This window comes from Salminus brasiliensis, chromosome 22 (genome assembly GCF_030463535.1).
Source record: "Salminus brasiliensis chromosome 22, fSalBra1.hap2, whole genome shotgun sequence".
Lineage (NCBI taxonomy): Eukaryota > Metazoa > Chordata > Actinopteri > Characiformes > Bryconidae > Salminus > Salminus brasiliensis.
In genome coordinates this window covers 19,235,497-19,258,086 of record NC_132899.1, presented here as the reverse complement: position 1 = coordinate 19,258,086, position 22,590 = coordinate 19,235,497, and the positions used below count along the sequence as shown (strand labels likewise).

General features: G+C 41.6%; 1 protein-coding gene across 13 annotated transcripts in view; it reads left to right on the top strand.

The window, feature by feature from the left end:
• Window positions 1-22,590, top strand: part of cacna1g (calcium channel, voltage-dependent, T type, alpha 1G subunit) — a 266,549-nt gene that overhangs the window by 100,545 nt on the left and 143,414 nt on the right. For all 13 annotated transcript variants that reach the window (XM_072666928.1, XM_072666922.1, XM_072666923.1 and 10 more), the window contains exons 3-4: window positions 9,992-10,101; window positions 20,541-20,674. In XM_072666928.1, the coding sequence (XP_072523029.1) occupies window positions 9,992-10,101; window positions 20,541-20,674 (244 nt within the window). The remainder of the gene's footprint in view (window positions 1-9,991; window positions 10,102-20,540; window positions 20,675-22,590) is intronic.

Here is a 22,590-nt window from a genome sequence, read left to right as displayed (position 1 = left end):
AAATTGAAAATTAAAGTATGAAACACTGAACTTTTAATAAAAGAAAAATGTTTTATATCGGGGCAGAGGGCCAGAGTCCTGCAGGGTTTGGTATTTTCCATGCTTTTCCATGCCTACTAAACCTGGCAGTAAGCTGCTGAATTGAATCAGGTGGGCCTGAGCAGGAAAATCACCAAGGAATCCGGCCTACTGAGGAACTGGATCTATATCCCGCCCTTTTCCTGTTCTGTATCTTTGAGGAGACGTTCTGGGTATGCTTGATAGCACAGTTCTGTGTGAATTAGCAGTGTAAATGCTGTTCTGGGAACAGTACCGCAGCTAAAGTTGTGACTAGGGATGGGAATGGGGTCTAAGCTCTAGTGGCCCATTCATCTTCACTGACCTAAGCAGATACAGCAGCTTGAGAACACGCAGGCTGGAGGAAAGTGTGGCCACTGTACGAGTCTACAAGGCAACAGTGAGATACTAAACCTTCAGTGAGTAAAGAAGCTAATACCCTGTGACAGGAAATCGTTGGCATATGAGTGCACACTGCCCTGGACCTAGCTAGTAAAGAGCCGCCTCTGACCCATGGTTAGTGTTCAAATGTAAAGGATTTGTCACTTTCCACTTATTGCCTTTTCAACTCTTCAGCGGGGCTCTTTGATTCTGACTGTGGCGCCACTTTCCCTGCAGTTCGGTGCGTAATGTGCTTTAATGTATGTGGAAGCAATAGCAAAGGTCAAGTAGCATCAAAGCCATATTGAAACGGGTCCTTGGCTTACTGCGTTTAACATGGTTTCTCTTTCATATGGCTTGAAAGCATGCAATTACAACCATATAATGAGGCCCTAATGGTCAGTTTGAGTGTGAAGGACCATGTTCCTGCGATGGTGTATTGGGATCACAGAACTTTTACCTCTCCATCCACACATGTCTGCACATGTGCTTTTTTTCAGGCTGAATTTCTAATTTCGACGGCTCAGTTGGGGAGTTGAGTCACAGCTTTTAGAAGGGCTTGGGTTTTTCACACTGGTGAAGTGTATTGCATTAGCTCTTTGCACTGACGGAGAGGTGCTCCCTGGTGTAGAACACAGAGCTGCTCTATAAGCTCTCCTGCAGTGAAGAAACCCTCCTGTCAGACTTCCACCTCTAAACTTTTTCCTGCAGCACGAACAGGTCTAGAAAGCTCCGAGATGACGAGCTGTCATTTCTAACCCTGTGTTGCAAAATGCTTCTACCAACCATGTTAAGAAGAATTTTGTAACAGATTTGGTCATCTGGCTCATGAAGGGATGCACCTGAGGTTGTTTATAAGCTTTGTAACATACACTGCATGGACAACAGTATTGAGACATCTGCTTATTCATTTGCTTCTTCTGAAATCAAGGTTATTAATAACAAGTTTATCATGCATTTGTTAAAGTAACTGTCTCTATTGTCCAGGAAAGGCTTTTCACTGAATTCTGGAGCATTGCTGTGAGAAACACCCCAACTCAAGGCCACAGCTTGGACACAGCTTCACTGCTCCACAGCTCAATACCCCTCTAGCCCACACCTGCCATTAGGCATGAGTCCTATTCAATTGGCAATACTTCTCTACAAGGACTAGACAAGCTATGTGTGTGTGTGCAGCAACGGGTGCAACTTAAAGTAGTTGAATGCATTCATCACAAGAGGTGTCCACAAACATATAGTGCATGTTCAATTGCAGCGTTAGCATTGTGTACATATTTGATTCATGTAACATAATTAAGAGCTGGCCCCATCCTTTGGCAAGCATTGACTAGATGCTGGAACATTGCTGTGAGGAATTCACTGCTACAAGAGCATTAGTGAGGCCTGGTCCTGATGTTGGATGATTAGTTCTGCATCACAAGTGCCAAGTTATTGGATGAAGCTCAGGCACTCCAGAGAACACTGTTCCACAGCTCTACTTAGCCCTTTAGCCGATACTTGGCATTGGGCATGATGACTTTGTGCTCATGTGCCTCTGCTAAAAGTGTCTCATTCTATTGGCAGTGATTTTCTTTGAAGATTACACAAGCCTGAACCACCTGTGTCAGCAGAAGGTGCACCTTAAATAGCTGAGACCCCTTATACTGTTTATCTAATAAGAGTCATTTTTTGGGCAGCTGGATATTTGTATGGGCATACATTGTACACTCCATGCAGTGTTCATATATACCATACAGATGTGGCATGGCTGGCTATTAATTAGTGTTCAAGTGAGCGTTAAAAGACACAAAATGAATGACTGTAGTGACTTTAAAATGTGATGTTATAGTTGGCTTTAGACTTGCTGGTTCTATACTTTCCTCCAAATGTTTTCACAGGCTTTTCACATACAACTGTGTTATGGGTCTACTGAGAATGGCGTGAAAAGCAAAAGAACAAAGTGGTCAGAGATCCTGTGGGTAAAAAACGGAGGTCTGAGGATAGCATACAGACAGGCAGTCAGGGAAATTGCATCTGAATTTGACATCTGAATTTGTGTGCAGAATGCTGCTTATTGCAGTTTGGGCCTGGTTGGATGACTGATGAACACTGTATATCCATATGTTTGTGGACACCTTATCTAATCAGTGCATTCAGCTACTTTGACTTGTAAAGTCTCTGTAGAAACATACTGCCAATAGAATATGACTCTGTGGAGCAGATAAAAATGAACCCATTGGCACCATGACTAGTGGTGTGGGTTGGAGGTGTATAAAGCCCCCCAAGCATTGAGCTGTGGAACTATGGAACTATGTTCTCTGGAATGATGGATGGTGCTCCTGCCGATACGTCTGAGAGGAGTCGAGGAGTTTGGAATAAGGTGGGCTGGGGATCATCCAGTCTCTTGACCTCGCTAAGGCTCTTGTCGCTGAATGCAATCACATTCTCACAGCAATGCTCAAAATGTAGTAGAAGGCCTGCATTCTTTATTAATACCATTTATTTATGAAGAAACATTAAAAGAGCAGGTGTCCCAATACTTCCATATGTCCATAGTGTGCATATTGTTTTAATTAGGGTCTCAGATGGTGGGCCAGTGATGTTTTCATGGCTACATTTCCTCCATCCAGCATCTTTTAGAATCTGTACCCAGACAGATTTATGATGTTCCGAAGGACAAAGCAAGCAGAGCATCCTCCTGGTGACTCAGTGTATGTACATATATTTTTTTTATTATGACCTGCTTTTGATATGTTGTTCAGAAATGATCATACTGTCTGAGTTTGCTGAACATGTTCCAGAAATAACCGTAGAGAGTTTCAAGTGCCTGTCTATCTGGGGGAAGAAACTGAACGATATTTCCAGACCTGTGTAAGACCCCTCATGTTTTTGTTTTTTTTTTGTTTTTGTTTTTTTGAACCCTAGGGCAGAAAATGCCTTCGAGCTCTGTAAACATTTGGTTATCTTTTCTTCTCCTCATCTGTTTGAACTCTCCGCTGTTAGGAGTGAAAATGGAAAATGGTGGAACTATAGGGCTAATTAGCTAGCTCATCGTCTCATTGCAGCACAGTCAATCCATCTGATCGATTCTCTTTACATAGTTTACTGAAGGTCCAGAGTGGTATGTTACAATCACTGAAAGCCTATATCATTCTACCTTGTTAGTGCCTTTTTCGTTGCTCCTAGCCATATCCAACTCTGAAACTTTCCAAAGTGCAGAGGGAGAAGAACTTAGTCCGACGCATGGTATGAAAACTTGCTAATTCCACACAGACCTCCCATCTCTCCCCAAACTTCTCCAAACCCACTTTTTCCACTTTTTTTTTTTTTTTTTTTGGGGGGGGGGGGGGTGTTTTACTCTTTTCCACTGCTCAAGATTGACAGACAGTTGCTCTTTAAAAAAAGGAAAAATGAGAATGTGTCGGAGAAAAAAGAGAGTGAGCCAGATATCTCATGAAATATTGACTAAAGTCAGCCTCGTCTTCTGTTTGATCCATCTCTGCCTGCGCGGAAACGGTGGAAATAGAAGGCTAGATCTTTATGGATATATTGAAATTATTTCAGTGATTCAGATATTTACAAGATATAGAACTACAAGCCGTCATTTGCATATTACTGTAGCCCAGTTAATGCACTCTCATTGATTTTTTGAAAAAAGATTTTGTTCATGTGTCGCCAAACCCACTGACCGATTCTTCTAAAGTAGTCTTTGAATTACTCTTTGACTTTAGCTAGATCCTTCTTTCAGCTCTGTCGATTATTTGTACATTACTGACTTCATTAGAAGAAACAAGCAGCAACACCGGACACAATCTCTGAATTGAATATCGATAAATATAAGATGAGAGTAAAGTTGACCCTGGCTTGAATGAAAGAATCAGCAGATCATTGAAATGAGGTGTTCAAAGGAATCAGCTTGGTAAACTGAATCACGCTTCTCATTTCTGTGATTTCTGTGTTGATTTGTTGCTTAGCTTTTAGCCCTAGAGTCCAGTTTGTGCCCTGTTCATGGCTCAGGGCTGGTGGGAAGGGATTTAACATGGCAAGGGTCCGGCTCAAGAGGAGGTCAGGGAGTGTGAAGCCTGAGGCATAAAACACACAGTGCCAAGAACCTTCAATTAAAGAGCAACCAGATGAAGAGGCCATCAGCCAGTTCTGGAACTGCGCCACGACGGCCCACTGGAGCCTCTGAGAGTGAGGACAGAACACTACATACACACACTCACACACACACACACACACACACACACACACACACACACACTCTGAAAGGTAGTACAATGAAAGAAAGACAGAATATTGAGAAAGTTAAAAGAAGGGCTAAGTTTTTTTTCGTTTTCTAACATTCTCATTTCAGAGCAGTCTGACTAACATCAACAGTCCATCTACAGCACTGTTCTGATTTTGTGGTTTTCTTGTTTTGAGAAGTAAAAGGTCAGCAGTGTATTATTCCCATTTACATTTGAATATGCGGTCAGGAGAGTCTAACCAACCAACATTTTCCGCTTGCTCTGGTTACAGTGACTTTATTCTACTAATAGGTTGTGTTGAGATTGGTGGAAGATGTTTTATATTACACTTGCCTTAGTGGGTATTTTGAATACTCCACCAGAAATACTAAGATGCATGAAAATGCAGTTCTAGATAGAACTGGGTCAGACCAATTTATCATAGAACTCATGGGCACTTCATTTTGAATGAAAATCAAGGAGCTTTCTTCAAGGAGGAGTTTTCTTCTGCATGGGGTTTTGAATGAAAAGGGGTCGAAACCATTGATGCACAAAGCCTAAATCTCAAAAAGTAAGCCAAGATCAGTCAAAATCATAAATTATTTCTTTCTTATTTTATTTCTTATTTCAAATTAATTATTTTCACTATTTTTTTAATTTTTTTGAAAAAATCTCAAGAAACTTGAGAACAGAGTTTGGAAAAGTAAGAAAAGTTGGAATAATTAGAAGAGCTACAGTTAGAACAACTAGTTGCTAACCCTCGTTACTGTGTATGGCTTTTTCTAGTTCCATCAGCGGCTCCCTTGTTTTTTACTGTAATGAAGGGCTGATTAAATAAACTAGGTATTGGGATGGGAACTGTAAATACTGTAAATTCAGGCCCTCCCAAAGAGAGCTTTGGAAGTTAACACACACACACATCAAATCATTGTATTATTTATATGTTTAATTGTGTTTATTCTTGTGTGTGTGTTTTTGTACAAATACATGCTTACTGCCCATATACACAAGGTTACATCTCATTTATTTTCTCAGATAGTCTGTAGTTCTAGGTGGAATTAGGTCAGATGATACTGCCAGCAGTTCTGTGGAATGTCTCTATGATGATATTCTGTGAATATATTTCTAGAATAGAAACATGTATCCATCCAACAGACTCACAGAGCTACATTCCTCAGCAGAAGCTGACCTGTTCTGACGCCTGTCACCTTTTTCAATTACACTTCCCTGCTGGATTCCTGGTGTTAGTCTGCACAGCCCACCTGTAAATGGGGAGCTAGCTAGAGACAGTAGCAGAAAAGGCTCACCCATCTTGTGCCTTGTGTGTGTATGTGTGTGTGTGTGTTTTATCTTCTTCTTCTTCGCCTTGTTAGAGGAGTGAGAAAAAGAGGCTTTGGAGCATGAAGAGACCCCCATAAGGGAATTTGGCTATAGAGCGTGGGGTGTTGATGAGGTTTTGATGCTGCTGTCATCTGTGAGCGAGTTTCCACCTACACTCTGTTAGCGATGGTGGAGCTGTGAGGATGTCCACGTGAGGGAGCATGCCAGTGTTTGGATGTGCTTGGAAGCGTATGGCGGAGGACAGGGAGGAGGGAGAGGGGTGGGGGGGACTGGTGCAGTCAACCTTCTGACAGAACACATCCGTGTATGTACCCTTGCTGCCTGAGCACATATCAGAGGATATCATTACTCTTTAAAGAACACACAGCTCCTAGGATGTTTCATTCCCTCTGGCTTTTACCCTGAGTGTGCAGACTATAGAGCTTTCCATATGCTCCTGTTTTAACAGCCTATATGATGTAACTGAATGCACAGCTTTATTGATGAAGGGATTTTTTTCCCTTTTTTAGTATCTGTAGACCTTTTTTAGCAGCATTAGATACATGTTAAAGTATACTTAAGGCACATGATACCAACCCAGCAATAACCAAATGACTTTTTTTAAATGAATTTAATTATAGTGAGCTACTCAACAAGTTACATTTAAAAAGAAGGTATGCACGTGGCAGCATTAGCGTTCAGTGTGAATGCCACTAACGCAAAAACGAGAAAGGGCTGTTGTGCGATTGATTGTACAGACAGATTCAGCAGGAATTCAGAGCTTCCTTTTACAGACTGCTCAAAGCTAACGAGAAGAAAACTAATGGATTGCTGCAGTTGTCAGAAACAACTGGAATTCAGGCACCAAAAATTGTGGGAGTGGTGAAGTAACACTCTGAAAACAGGTGAGGAAAAAACAAATTCACTGTAGATGCACATTTGGCAACATGCTAAGTTCAAGTAAGAGGGAAACAAGCAGTCTACTGAATGTGCCTGAAAACAGTGGAAAATACTCCTGAGACCTTTAACTCGATTTTGTGCTCTTAGATAAGAGGTTGTATCCTCTAAACAACTGCCCATCAACCACCCCAGCAACCACTTAGTAACTCTAAATCAACCACCTAGCAACATCCCAGCAACTACCTGGGATACCATATCAACTACCTAGCACCACTGTCACAGCCATCATGCAACTACCTAGCAGCAAACATTAAGCAACTCCATAGCAACCAATTAGCAACTACCTACCAACCCTATAACAACCACCTGGAATACCCTATCAGTCACCTAGCAACACCCAAGCAACTACTAAGCAACTCTGTAGAAACCACCTAGCAGCACTAACAAAACTAAGCACCTGCTAACAAAGCTGCATTGTCCTTGTACAGGGCTGGCCCAAGCCTTTTTGGGGCCCCGCATACCACCCCCTCAGCACCAGATGCTTCATTATTTCATAGGGAGAGAGATATTATCCTAGTATTGGTGTGCCAACTATGAAAATAAATTAATATCAAAATAGTTTTTACCTGTGTAATACCATTTTGTTTTAGCATTCAATGTTATTTTTAAAATATATATTTTTTTATCATATCTTGGTGCTCTTGGGACCCCCTGGTGGCGTTGGGGCCCTAAGTGGCCGTGTAATTCGAGTATGCCTTGGGCTGGCTCTGTCCTTGTACACCCAAGTCTTGACAGTCTTGACCCTGTCCACTTCCCATAATGAGTAAAACTGCCCAGAATACCTGCTCAAGCTTTCCGAAATTTCCCAGCCCTGCATCAAGCTGTTTAGGGAGCGGCCCGCACTCGCAAAAGCGCAGCACGTGAGGCTTAACATCCCTAGTCAAATGCAGATTGTTTCAGTGAAGAAGTGCTGTGCCCTGTACTAATGTTGATCTTTCATTTAGGCCACTTTTCAAAGGTGCTTCATCACCTGCTGAATTGTGCCCACCCAGTAGTTCTATCGGCCTCCACCGAATCTCATCAAGCTGAGGCTCCAGAGCAGCGTGGAGATCAATGAGGCCCATCAGCAGTTAGCAGCTTGTAATTAGTTCCTCCACTGACTGCTGGAGCGAGACACACTCTTTTCTACATTATTCATGAAGAATACATTACGGCTTCAGCTGCTCTGTGCTACCAGGGCCTTTTTTTGGGCAACTGTAACGTACTGTAATCTCAATAACAGAAGCATCGCACTTGCCCTAGGTAAGGCTAACTGCTAGGCGGTTCTTCCTCCATCCGTCTACACTTAGGAAGGCTGGGGGCCTCTTCTCGACAAAAAACTGCTACTCGATTGGTGATAAAAGTGATTCTCAGGAAATTACGAGTCACATAAGCGTCATGGAAATCCTCGCCGGGCTTTGCTCTGCAAACAGCAGTTCTGTTACATCCTTCCCTTATTCAGTTATGATACCAATAAGACAGTGTTGCCCATGGCTTTGTTGTGGACCACTGAGACGTACAGTGCATTGCTTCTGCCAGCCGGCTCCCCTTTAGAAGTTTCCTGTTTGATGTCGTATCCTCTTATCTGTCGTCTTTGCTGTTTTAATTGTGTCCCTTTGGTGTTGTCTATGTCAGTAATTGAGAAAAACGAGCTGCTCTTTGTCTGGTGCCACAGTGTTCAGACAGCACCCTGCCTAGGGATTAGCATTGCTGTATTTAATTTAGATGTAAATGTGTGAGCACGACCCCTGGCTGGGCATCGGGCTGCTGTGGACCGAAGGCTCTCGCCTACTTGGTGATCAATTACCAACTGTGTGCAGACGGTCCTTCATCAGCACACAGGAAGATCAAGAATTATGGTGACTAAGTTAATGACAAAATCATTCTTTTATTTTTAACACGTTTAACTGCAGTGACCCTGCTGTAGGCGGGACAGAGCCATCTGTAAAAGCATGTCTAGTCGCTGGGTCAATTTGATTATTTGGTGTTTTCGGTAAAAGATTTCTTTTATCATCAGGTAATATGATTTTGAGACAAACCTTCATTTCTCAAAAGTGTGCATAATTGCCGCTGATGCATATGGCATTCTTTAATGTTGTTACCTGTGAGATATGTAACTGTACAGACCTGGTTCCTCCTCATGTTCTTACTGTCAGTTTGGAGTTGGTTGCTATGCTGGCATTTAGGCATTGCTATTTATGCCTGACAAAGTTGTGACTATTAACAGGCCCAAAGTGTGCTCAGAAACCAACCTCCACCCGTCCGGACTGTTGACACCACACAGGTTGAGTCCGTGGCCCCAAATTCTGACCCTACCATCAGCTCTGTTTTTCCTATTCCTTAACTCTTCAGTGTTGGTGAGCAATAGCAATAGCAATGCCAACCTCAGCCCTCTGCAACCTCAGCTTTCTGTTCTTGGCTGACAGAAGTGGGAACCTCACATGGGTTTCTGCTGTTGTAGTTCGTTCGCCTCAAGGTTGAATGTGTTGTGTATTCTGAGATGCTTTTCTGTTTACCACGATTCTACAGAGTGGTCATCGGCGTTACATGGCCTTTCTGTCAGTTCCAACCAGTCTGGTCATTCTCTGTTGACCTCTTCTATCAGGTGTTTCCGTCTGCAGAACTTCGGCTCACTGGATACTTTTTTTTTAAATACACTATTCTGAGTAATTCGGGTAACAAATACACTTGGACATCAAGAGATGATCTTGGTCTGTGGCCAGAATTTTCATTATTTTAAGCTTTTTGAACAAATCGAGAAATTCAGAGGTTCAGTTTCTATGACTAACTCGGTACTGCAGGTTTGTAATTAAAATGAGGGATGTTTTTGTATTATTTGAATGATGACTGTGTACTGTTGCATTTATAGACTACCTTTTTTAAAATTTTGTTGACTCTGAAACATTAGGACTGATACATTTGCCGGTTGTAATTTAGACAATATAGAATGTTGATTGAGTGTTAATGTAATGAAGTGTAGAGCTCCACAGGGTCAACTACCCCATTCTAACAGCTGACAGCATGAAGAAATCTTTTATTCTGTTTTTCCACCAAAAGTGTTGTTCCCTAACTGCTCTTCCATACATGGTTTGAGCGTGCCAGTATGCTAGTGATCCTGCTGAACTGTGTGACTCTGGGCATGTTCCACCCGTGTGAAGACAGCGACTGTGACTCCGAGCGCTGCAAGATCCTGGAGGTGAGTACTGCCACACAAACACACACATACACACAGTTGCTGACTATAATCTGGGATGTATACTTTGAGCTGGATATTACTTCTGAATAGCCTTTGGTGTCTATTTGTTTTACTAAACGAAGCCTTGACAAATAGTTTAACCCCCACTGACAATTTATCAGTACTCATTCACACTGTTAATCACATCATTAGGCCTTATCAGGATTTGACTGGTGTGGTATAGGTTTCTTACTGTTTTGACTTGGAGTTATAAAGTGGAGTCAGTCACTGAAGAACAGCAATAGCAAAAAATAAATAAATAAAAATCCTAGGTCATAATATCGCTAACTTTGGTTGGTTTTGAAAAGAAAATAAACCTCTGTGGCCGTGCTGTTGAATGAAGAGCTGCCGAGCTAACTCCTTATTCATGTGCTGAGCCAACTGATGTGACTCACTGAAAGAAGCTGGAATTCCCATCACTACAATAACCCACATAACAAAGATAACTCTAAATAGGTTCTATAAAATCAGCAAGTTGTTGCACTCTAGGCCTGTAGTCTTCTTCAGCTCATTTTTTCGTTTCATTGGAGAAGTAGTTTCATCTGCACAGAACACTGGGGTTCTCCAGATATCCTGGAGCATGTTATGTTGAACACGCTCCACAAACAAATGCCCAAAACCTTATGTGGTGATCTCCAGTAATTCAAGGCAGCTCCAGTAATCCCCTGGGAAAACACAGCGCTGTTTTATCTTTTACTTGCTGAGAGCAGGGCTCAGCTTAAGGACATGGACTTTGGTTTAAATCTTCTAAATTCCTTTTTGCTTTATACTACAGACAAGTGTTTTGCCTGAAGGTTAAATGAGAACTGTCTTTCTGTTTGCACTCTCCTACCTCCTCCACACACACACACACACACACACACACACACACATCTATATAGACACTTAAGATGAATGTGAAATTGAATCTAGTCTGTAGAAAAATGACCACTCCTGGTTTGGAATGAACACGGCCCCTTATATCAGCTCCACCTACCATATAGAAGCACTCTGTAGTTCTGTAATTACAGGCTGTAGTCCATTTGTTTCTCTGCATACTTTGTTAGCCTTTGCTAGCCTTTCAGCCAACCCATGGTGGCCCACATGACCACCATGGGTCATTTCCAGCACTGCAGTGACACTGGCATGGTGTTAGTGTCTTAGTAGTGTGTGTTGCGCTGGTACAAGTGGATCAGACACAGCAGTGCTCACCTCAGCATCACTGCTGGACGTAGAACATCCCATCAACCAGAAATATCCAGCCCCCAGCATCATGCGGGCAGTGTCCTGTGAGCACTGATGAGGGACCAGAGGATGACCAACACAAACTGCAGCAACAGATGAGCTTCTGTCTCTGACTTTTCATCTATAAGGTGGACCAGCTAGGTAGGAGTGTCTAATGTAGTGGACAGGTCAGTGGTTCTGGGAATTAATAGAAAGATTACAAAGATACATATATACACTACATAGCACAGCATAGATGATTGTACATTACATGGACAAAAGTATTGGGACTCCTTCTCATTCCATGTTTCTGTTTAAATCAAGGGTGTTAAAAAGGTTTATGCTGCTTTAATGCAGTGACTACTAGTTTGTAGCATCACTGTGAGAATTTGATTGCATTCAGCGTGAGTGACAAGAGTGTTAGTAATTCCAGAGACCACAGTTCCACCGCTCCACAGCTCAATGCTGGGGGTATATATTTTAGCACTGGTGCCAATAGGTTCATCTGCTCCAGAGAGTCCTATTTTATTGGCAGTATCTCTTTATGTGGTCCAGACAAGCTATTTCTATGTGCGTTTGCACATCCTGTGTCAGCGATGAGCAACTTAGAAGGGGTGTCCACAAACATTTGGATGTATAGTGTTTGTAGCCAGAATGATGAGGGATATAAAAAAATAATAATAATAATGAATAAATAGTTAGTAAAATTAGCCACTAGTAGTGTTTACTAGTGGAATACCTACAGCTAGATGTATGAAAGTTTCATGTGTAAAGCCAGCCTTCCATTTGCAAAATGGTGATGACTCAACAGTGGTCACGAGAGTGTGTATGGACGCGTGGGTTAATAGCGATCACCCTCCCTAGCGGCACTATCATATCACTTTCCCCCTTACCATATGGAAATACCACATCCTTGCTGAAAATAAGACGATAAAACCAGCTGCCAGGTAATTCACAGAGACAGCCAATCAGCTCCCATCTCTGTCAGACAGCTATGCGGAGTCTCCAGGGCCAGCGGACTCGGGTTAACCTCGGCATGAGCTGGAAAAAAGAATGCCTTTGGTGGAATAATAGAAACCAATGAGATATAATAAAGCCAGCGAGTGAGCTGGACCTCTCTCGCTCTCTCTCCATCTCGCTATCGCTCTCTGTCTCTGTCTCTCTGTCTTTCTCCCTCTTTTTTTTCCCTCTCTGCCTCCGCGTCTCTGCCCACACAACAACACATCTTCGTTTATGCCTCTGCTGCTTCTCTCTATCGCTCGTGCTCTCTCTCCCCTTTTCTCTCTTTCTATCTCTCTATCTCTCTCTCTCTCTCTCTCTCCCTCACATACACCTACACCAGTCTAAACACGGCATTAATACTGCTCTGAATACCAGAAGAATCAGCCTGTGTATGCTTATATGGGTTTTCCTCATTCAGTATCAGTCAGTGAATGATAGCAGCTTTGACAGAATGCAGTGCAGCTTCACATGAATGTGTGTGTGTGTATAAGTAGGACAGAGTTGCTGGATCAGATATGCCAGGGACGCATATTCAGCCAGTCCCTATAAATGAACAGAATATATCATTTTAGAGGTGAAATGACACACTCAGTCCATGATTCGATGTGATTCACAGTGCTGGGTTCAAAATTCAGTATTCTTAAGCCATTTCACACAGAATTTCAATGAGGAAAGTTGCACAATCTATTGGGTCGTATACTAATTAAAGTAGTGCAGTGAGGTGGTAGGAGTGTGTCATATGACATGGGTTGTTGATTGATCCTGGTTACATTAGAAATCATAAGTAATAGAATGTGAATTACTTCACAAAGCACATTTTTGCATAGTGAAACCTCGCACCTTTATTTATATTACAGACCTATAGTGTCAGCAGCCACTCTAGGTCCGACCAAACAGTGTGTTTTGCTGTCACAGCACATCTCTAACTCGAAATTATACATGTATGAGCTTCAGAACAACCGCTACTCATATCCACCTGCGCCTCAATTAAATTATCATTTCAAAATCAATCAATAACTCACCTCTCAGATCTTCCTGCTGGAGATGCACTAAATGTACGCTAGGCTTGCTAAGTGCAGTGCTGTGTGAGGGGTACTGTAACCAGTATGGCGTAGCCTAATCTCTGTACAGTAAACTGGACTAGCTATGACCCCAGCAGACTATACAATGTACCCAGTGTGAATTTAGAGACTGCTGCATGTGTGTTTTTACAGGAATATATGTCTGACAAACACTATTCTGATCACCACCAGTAAGCATGAAGGGCAAGCCTCTTTTTACGGTGACAGGAATGCCGATCAGTACGCTAAGACTCGAGGAGTGGGCCTGTGTGAACACTGCACTAGTCTGTAGGTGCTGGAGTTCAGAAACTGTTAGGTCATTTGATTTACCGTGCAAAAAAGGGTGCTCATATCAGTGTAGCGTACATTCTATCCCCTCAGCACGAATGCTAAGTATGCGCTATGTGAACCGCATGGGGCCATCAGTGATCTCCATTGTCGCTGGAGATTTCAGTCATGCAAATCTGAAGTCCGCACTCTCTAAATTCCATCAGCCTGTGGACTTTGCAACCCAGTGGGGGGGCCAATGTGCTTGATCTTGTTTACACAAATATCCCTACCGCGTACAGGGCCGAGCCTCACCCCTATTGCCAGTACTTTGACTGCATTTCTGTAAATCCAATCCAGGACACCAACCGTTCATCAGATGTTTTCTCTTATGATTTGCTTATGAAAGTGAAAAATATATCTAAAAAAATTTCAATAGGGTCCTTTTTTCATATGATATTTTGGCCAAGGCTTATGTTCTGATGTTCTAAGAGAGAGAGAGAGAGAGAGAGAGAGAGAGAGAGAAAGGGGTGTGTGGGGGGGTCTTAATCGCAGTGACTGAAAGTATGAGGTGTGATCATCCATCACCACAGCTCACTGTCACCGAGGTATAGACACACAGCTCTCAACGTGTGTATTAACATAACTGATTGAATTAACTGGTGGCACTCCCTCCATATCATCCTCTCTCTCTATCTCTTGCTCTCTCTTTCTGTGTGTCATTCCCTCTCCTCCTGTGAGAGCATGAACCAGATATCTCTAAATGAGTCGTGTATGCATGGGTTGAGCTGGATATGTGCCCCGCAGTATGATCCTTTCTGTCTCTAAGGGAAGTTTCCCTTATCTTTTCCCCCAGGTGGTATAAGCATGCCTTTCTTTTCAGCTGTTTTTGTTCAGGGGACTCCCATTTTTCCAATCTTTCAGTGTAAGATGCTGATTGGGAAATTATTAAAATATATACAATTATGTATATATATTATTGTGCACTATGCAAAGGTTGGGCACCCTTGTCCACATTACACTTTTGGACAAGGAGTAAACACAGCCTCTGTAACTAATCAATTAGTTATATATCAATATATATCATTATAATTTCAGCTACATTTGAATGTACAGTTCCTTTATTTAAAAAAAATAAAATAAAGGGGGCTGTGCTAAATGTTTGGGCACTTTACAGAGTCATGATTGGGGAACTCTGCCTTTGCCAGAATTTATAGCTTGCCAGCACTTTTTGTAGCCAAATGTCTTTCAGTTCTTGCTGTAGGATTTTTGTCCCCATGCTTCTCAGCAGAAGGCCTTGAGTTCAGAGATGAGATTGAGTCGGTTTGCTTTGCAGCCTGTTCCTCAATATTTCCATGATGTTTAGGTCACGGGAGGTGAAAGTCACTCCAAAAGCTTCAATTTGTGTCTCTTCAGGTAGTCCGTGGTGGTCTCCTTTTCAGCTTCTGCCTTTTATCAGATGGTTTTACAATTGCATTCAGGACGCTGTTTCCCCCCCCCCATTTTTCTCTCAAGTATTGCCAATGCCAGTGCCAACCACAAAGCATGATAGATCTACCTCCCGTGCTACATCTTTTCATGAAATGCATTTTTTTTCTCCAAAAGTATCTTTTTGCTGATTGTGGTCAAATATTTCTATTTTGGCAAAGTCAGGGTTAGGAGTTCTTCCATGTAGCTGAGGGCTATTTTTTGTGCATGCAGCACTGCACAGTGGAACAGTGTGCTACCTTCTTGACCTAGCTGCATCCTGCAGGTTCTTTGCAGTCCAGCATATGGTTACCAGCATACCAGCAGTCCCTCAATCACCACATTTACACCAGCATTTACATTTTGGGCCATATTTTTTGTCAAACCGTGAGTTATGCAGTGAGACTGTCTTCCCAGGATTCCTTGCATTATGTCAGTCAAAAAACCCCAAAGACCTTGCACTTGGATTTTGAATTTGAATTTTGAACCCATTTGCATTATATGCAAAACCTACTTTTGCAAACTAGTCCTCAGCTATTCACTCTGTCTGTATCGAAACTATGCTCAGTAAATCAGAGCTGTTTCTACGGTTTAGCAAGGAGATCTGTAGAAAAGTCCAAATTAGCCTAATTGTGCTAATTGTATTAATCACATGCTCTGGGGTGTGGATCATTTTTCTTAAAGAGCTATGACTCATATTATATATTATATTATGGATATTTAATCCAATCTTCAAAATAATTGTATCTCTTGTTTGGTCAATCAAGATGAAGTCCTGCCCAGTGCCTCTATGTGTTGATATGTTTAAAAAATATGCTGCAGTGACATACTGCAGAGAAAGCAATTTTTTTATTCTACAGTTCTGCAGTGGTATTCCATAATCATTAGGACTGCAGCAATGCACCCTGTCCGTGATTCAGTTTGCAAAACTAAATGCATGATTTAATATTTTCATGATATTTTAGACTGTTCGGTTGGCGTGTAATCTACTAGTGAGACTAAAGCTGACGGGTGGGAGGAGTGTATTGTGTGACATGATTGTGGGTTGTTGATTGGTGCTGGCTGCATGTAGACTTTGATGCTGAGACAATGCAGTTGCATTAAATATCATAATTAACACAATGTCTGTGACCAAAATGGCTCCCTATTTACATTTAAGGGCAGTAAATAGTCCTCTAAATAGTCGCAATCCATTTTGGTCACAGCCAATGTCATATTTTTGCATTGTGATAACACAGTGTTTCAATGTATTGTTGCACCCCCTCATAATCAATCAATCAATAATAATATATTATTATTATTATTATTATTATTATTCCTTTTTATTTGAAATGACTTCTCTTTAACCAAAAAAAAGTCATTTAGACTAGATTTAATAAAGCTTTTCTATACAAACTTATACAAACCTATACAATTAAAGTATCAATCGATAAATTCACCTTCATGCGGAAAAAACATGAATTATATTTTTATATAAAACACGTGTGCAGCATAATTCTTTGAGGTTATACATAAAATAGTATGGACTAATTGAGGGCACTATAATAACAAATTGATGTTTGGCCCCCAATAATTGCCACTTTTGGCATTTCTCCCCCCTTTGTATTCTCAGTGATTTAATGGACTCCAGTGGTTGAATGTTTACTCACATGCCGTATGCACTGTAAGTTCTGTACATTCATCTGCCTTACACACAATGACACTGTCATCTGCATAGCAACTGTTCTGTATACATGTGTGATGAAAGACACTGTCATTAGGTGGAAATACAGCCATGTAGAGAGAGCGCGGAGGCCATATGTTTCTCCATGCTGCTGTGTCTGCGTGAGGCACGAGTGTACATATGGACGTGTGTATATAAATATATGCAGCAGAGAGAGAGGGCATCACTTGGACTGGAATAACCTTCTCTGCCAGCAAAGGCAAAGGCAAAATCCTATCAAACCCATTGCGTAGGCAGTAAACGCCTAAGCTGCTCGGACAACAAAGGGGACACCATGAGAAGATTTATTCAGTGCCAAAAAGATCACAGTGCACAGATGAACTCCTTCGCCTTCAGTCACACCACATGCGACTCTCCCCACCAACTCCGGCTATTTTTAAACGCTCTGCAGAAGATATGAACGAGAGCGATGACAAGTCTTTAATAGAATTTGCTGGATGAGATGGTGGCGAAAAAGAGATGAGGGAGGAATCTTGAAAGAGATAGATGAAACAATGCAGGCTGAGAGAGGAGGGAAAGGGAAGAGGAAGAGATGCAACGAACGAGCGAGAGAGACAGATACATCGGAGAATAGTAGATCATTAGGCATGCTAGCAGGCTGTGTGGAGATTCTTGAGCTGTGCTGTGTTGAGGGGATCCCCCCGTCTGTGCTGTTTATCTTTAGAGAACTGCTGAACCATGGAAGGTCTATGGAGACACACACGCTCATGTACACACAGTTAAGCAGGCCAAACACCATACAAGACTAAGAGAACCTTGTTGTTCTTTGAGAATATGCCTTTGAGGAAGCTGTTATATCTGTATATAATAAAAATGTCTGCTTGTAAGTGACATGAACATGTGTCTTGTTTTATATCCTGCATTTTACTGCATGTAGGGCCTGACTGACATTACATTATTTTAATAATAATCTCTCAACAGATAATATACCGATCAGTCATATCATATGTAGAAATCATTGATTATCTTCATTCACAGTGGCATCTGCTAAGGTATGGGATATATTAGGCAGCAAGTGAATAGTCAGTACCTGAAGGTGGGGTGTTAACAGCAGGAAAAAATGGGCAAACCTAAAAATCTAAGCCACTTAGACAAGGCAAATTATGTTGGAAGACGGCTTGGTCAGAACATCTCCAAAACATCAGCCAGGTCTTGTGTGGTGTTTACGGTGGATCCATGGAGTCCCCACAACTCACCTTACAACTTACAGGACCTAAAGGTAGTGGTCAGTACCAAGAAAGAAAAAAAGACTCATTAATGCAATCCATGGAGGCCACAGGATGTCTTCAGAGGTCTTGTGGAGTCCATGCCTCGAATGATCAGATATTGGTGGCAGTAGAAGAGGGACCTACTCAATATTTGGCATATGGTAATAATGTTAAGGCTGATTGGTGTATTGTAGTTAGTCCAGTTGAGAGTCAGAGTCCAAAAAATCTGCATTGAATTTGCAGAAAATATTTTTTCATCTAGCTCTTCCTCTATCTATCAGCTCCAGTTCACTTGTCCTGATTGCTGTGACTGTGTTTTGTCATTCAGATGGCAGAGTTTGTGTGATTGGCCGATGGCCACACACTGAGGATACAGCAGGCATACAGCGGGTCTCTCTGTAGTGTATGTGCACTCCAGTGTTCGCCTGGCAGGCACATGCAGAGTGCTTTCCATTCATTTTACATAAGATTACATTGGAAGTGGCTCATAGGCCTGGGAAATCCTTTAATACAGTTCTTCTCTTTCTCTTGCAAACATTATCGTCCCAGTTCTCTTGACTGCACGTCCATCCCTGATTCAAGCAGAGAACCATTCAGGATCCTTTGTTTTTAAAAGTGTAATTATTTAATTTAATTATTTAAATAAGCAGTAAGTAACTCTGCAATAAAAGCTGTCAACTTGTTAACAGTACTGCCTGCAACTTTAGCTGTGCTGTGCTACAAATGTGGCAGCTATGATATTGTGGGGTGATGAGTGCGGTGATCCAGGGTCGTTCATGAGTAATAAAAATGTCTCTCTTTTCTATAGTGGTTGCTGTGCCTGTGCGCCCTTTTTCATACTTTATTGTGTTCCGACACACCATGTGGGCAGCCGTACGACCAGCAGTGGTGTTCCCGAGCCAAACATGAAAATATTGCTTACAATTTATGGCCTTTTCATTTGATTCAAAAGCGTCCCAGAGCATTCATGTTAAATGACTTGTCGCCGTACTGTGCCAGAATCGGCCTCTTGACAGTGTTCCCCATAGAAAAGAATGGTGCAGTAGCATTAACTCCGAATGACAAAAGCTCTGGTCCACAGTGAGTGAAGGAGGTGGCGTGGCCAACAATTTAGTGCGAGCGCAGAAGTGATGCCGAGCTTGACGCTGTGCTTATCCGCTGCAACTTCATTAACATTCCCTGCATTGCGAAAGCGTCTTGGCTGGAGGGATTCCCTTGCTTAAGAGTCATCACTAATGCTCCAGCTGGCTCAGGAAATCCAGGTGCATTTCCCATGCGGTGACAATTACCCTTGAGGGAATGGAAAGGGGTCACTGAGGCCAGACTAGCCCCAGTGCCTTCGCCTATTTCACGAGTGATTAACAAGTGCGCCAGCTGGCTAGACTCTTTCATCTCTGACCAAGAGAAGTGCAGTTAACCAGACTATATTAATAGTTAATACAGAAAAATGAACTTGTACGTTATGTTCATAATCCTGTCTTAAATCATCCTGCAGAATACAGACCTGCAGCTCCATGGCATAACGCATATCTGATGGAGGGAGATAAATGGAAAAAGCTTTCTGAAATCGGTTTATTCATCCGTTTATTAAATTCCAAATGAAATGTACCGGATGTACTGTGCTGATTTGATGCTGTTCTTGCTATTCATAATGGAATAGCATTTCTCTCTTTGCTTTTTTCTATTTAGACTTCAAAAACATCCTGCTTCCATTAAAAGCCCTTTTGAACATCTCTGATGAAGTAAGCGTAGCCACCGCTAGTGTCCAGTATTGTTAATTTGCTTCACACATCATTACAAACAAGTGTTTTGTGAATAATATAATGATTTCTTTTCTCCACACTGTGTCAAGACTGTTCCTAGACAACATCTTTCATCTTCATATGGAATGCAGGATAAAGCCAGGGAAAACAAATTGGCACCGCGAGCAAATATGCCAGGGCAGAATGCAAAGTAAACTTCATAATTCCTGCTATAAACTCACTTTTCCACTTAATTGGATGGCTTTGCATTAATTAATCATATGCTCGGTGCTTACATGTGGATCTTTTACAGTGTGTTCCTTGAAAACGTGTGTTTATCATAAATAAATAAGGCATTTCCTGCCTAGAACGCTGTGAACCCTGCATTCAGGGCATCGCGGTAGGTCCTGGTTGAGGATTTGTACTTAAAATACATGAGTCGGCTCTTTGTGTACACTTGGAGTCAGCTTATAGATCCACACGCTCACACACACACACGCTCCATGCTGCAAATTTTCCAGAGAAAAATATATTTTCAGTCTCCATATGACGCTGGGAGATTTGTTATTTTATTTATTTTTTTATGTAGTTGTATATTTGTTTGTGAAATTGTCAATTTAGAAAGCACCAGAGGCTCTGTCTCCTGCACTCTGATCTGAAGAGGAACAGTTTTGCAAAGCCTGCAGTGGTAAAGTGTAATGCTAACTCTTTGCTTTTCTCATTGTAGGACTTTGATGACTTCATCTTTGCCTTTTTTGCTGTGGAGATGGTGATTAAGATGGTGGCACTGGGCATCTTTGGCAAAAAGTGTTACCTTGGAGATACCTGGAACCGGCTAGACTTCTTCATTGTGTTGGCTGGGTGAGTGAGGACAGATTAAACTTTCTGCAGCTTTCTTAAAGCTCATCAACTGAGGTGTTAACAACGCCACTCAGCGCTTAACTTTCACTCTCAGTTTGATTTCATTATCAGTAGGAAGTCTAATTATGCTAAAGTTGGATTCAGCATAGTTAGAAACTCTAACTCTAAGTGATTTTAGGTGAAACTCTGTAAACTGACTGTGTGGACATCCCTGGTCAAAGTTTCTGTATTCTAAGTGAAAATAAGTGAAGTAACTATAAGTAACTTTTGCATAGAGTCCATTACATCCACACAGTGGTATCTTTTGTTTTTCTTCATTTCTAAGAATGTACTGTTCACTCTTCAGTCTGTACAGTACAAATGTCATCAACTTCGTGTAAAACTGAAAATCATATGTGACATAATTTAAATTTGGCTGTCATTCTTTACGTTGTGTGATGATGTTATGAGAAATGGACCAATAGAAATGCTCCAAAAATATTTTTCCACTGACTTTCATTGAAAGTTTCCTCTTCTGTAAAGTGGCCATTTTGAAGATAGATTTGAGGCTTTTGAGTAAAAAAAAGAGCAAAAGCTGCCTGTTTTGAATTAATCTATTTGATTTTGCGATGTCATGGAAACCAACACATCCATATGTCCATCTATTGAGCCTATAGCGGTTTAGTCCCATTACTATAGCCCATTACTATTTACTTTCAAACAAAAGTTATAAGTAATGTTTCAGGCCAGACTGCTTTTTAAACAAGGGACAATTCTGCACAGCCAGTCAGAACAGAGCTCATTTACATTCTAAGGGATAATGAGAGGTTAGAAAATGGTTGTTAAAAATTCATTTTGAGGGTTTTGATAAACTCACACTAGTAAGTGGACCTCACTACTAAACCCACACTAGTAAGTGGACCTTACTAGTAAACCCACACTAGTAGTGGACCTTACTACTAAACCCACACTAGTAAGTGGACCTTACTAGTAAACCCACACTAGTAGTGGACCTTACTCCTAAACCCACACTAGTAGTGGACCTTACTACTAAACCCACACTAGTAAGTGGACCTTACTACTAAACCCACACTAGTAAGTGGACCTTACTAGTAAACTCACACTAGTAAGTGGACCTCACTACTAAACCCACACTAATAGTGGACCTTACTACTAAACCCACACTAGTAAGTGGAACTTCCTAGTAAACCCACACTAGTAATTGGACCTCACTAGTAAACCCACAGTAGTAAGTGGACCTCACTAGTAAGTGGACCTCACTAGTAAGGTCCACTATTAGTGTGGGTTTAGGTAGTAAACCCACAGTAGTATGTGGCCCTTACTACTAAACCCACACTAATAGTGGACCTCACTAGTAAACACAGACTATTAAGAGGACCTCACTAGTAAACCCACACTAGTAGTGGACCTTACTACTAAACCCACACTAGTAAGTGGACCTTACTACTAAACCCACACTAGTAAGTGGACCTCACTATTAAACCCACACTAATAGTGGACCTTATTACTAAACCCACACTAGTAAGTGGACCTCACTACTAAACCCACACTAATAGTGGACCTTATTACTAAACCCACACTAATAGTGGACCTTATTACTAAACCCACACTAGTAAGTGGAACCTCCTAGTAAACCCACACTAGTAATTTGACCTCACTAGTAAACCCACAGTAGTAAGTGGACCTCACTAGTAAAGTCCACTATTAGTGTGGGTTTAGTAGTAAACCCACACTAGTGTGTGGCCCTTACTACTAAACCCACACTAGTAAGTGGACCTCACTAGTAAACACACACTAGTAAGTGGACCTCACTTGTAAACCCACGCTAATAGTGGACCTTACTAGTAAACCCACACTAGTAGTGGACCTTACTAGTAAACCCACCATAATAGTGGACCTTACTAGTAAACCCACAC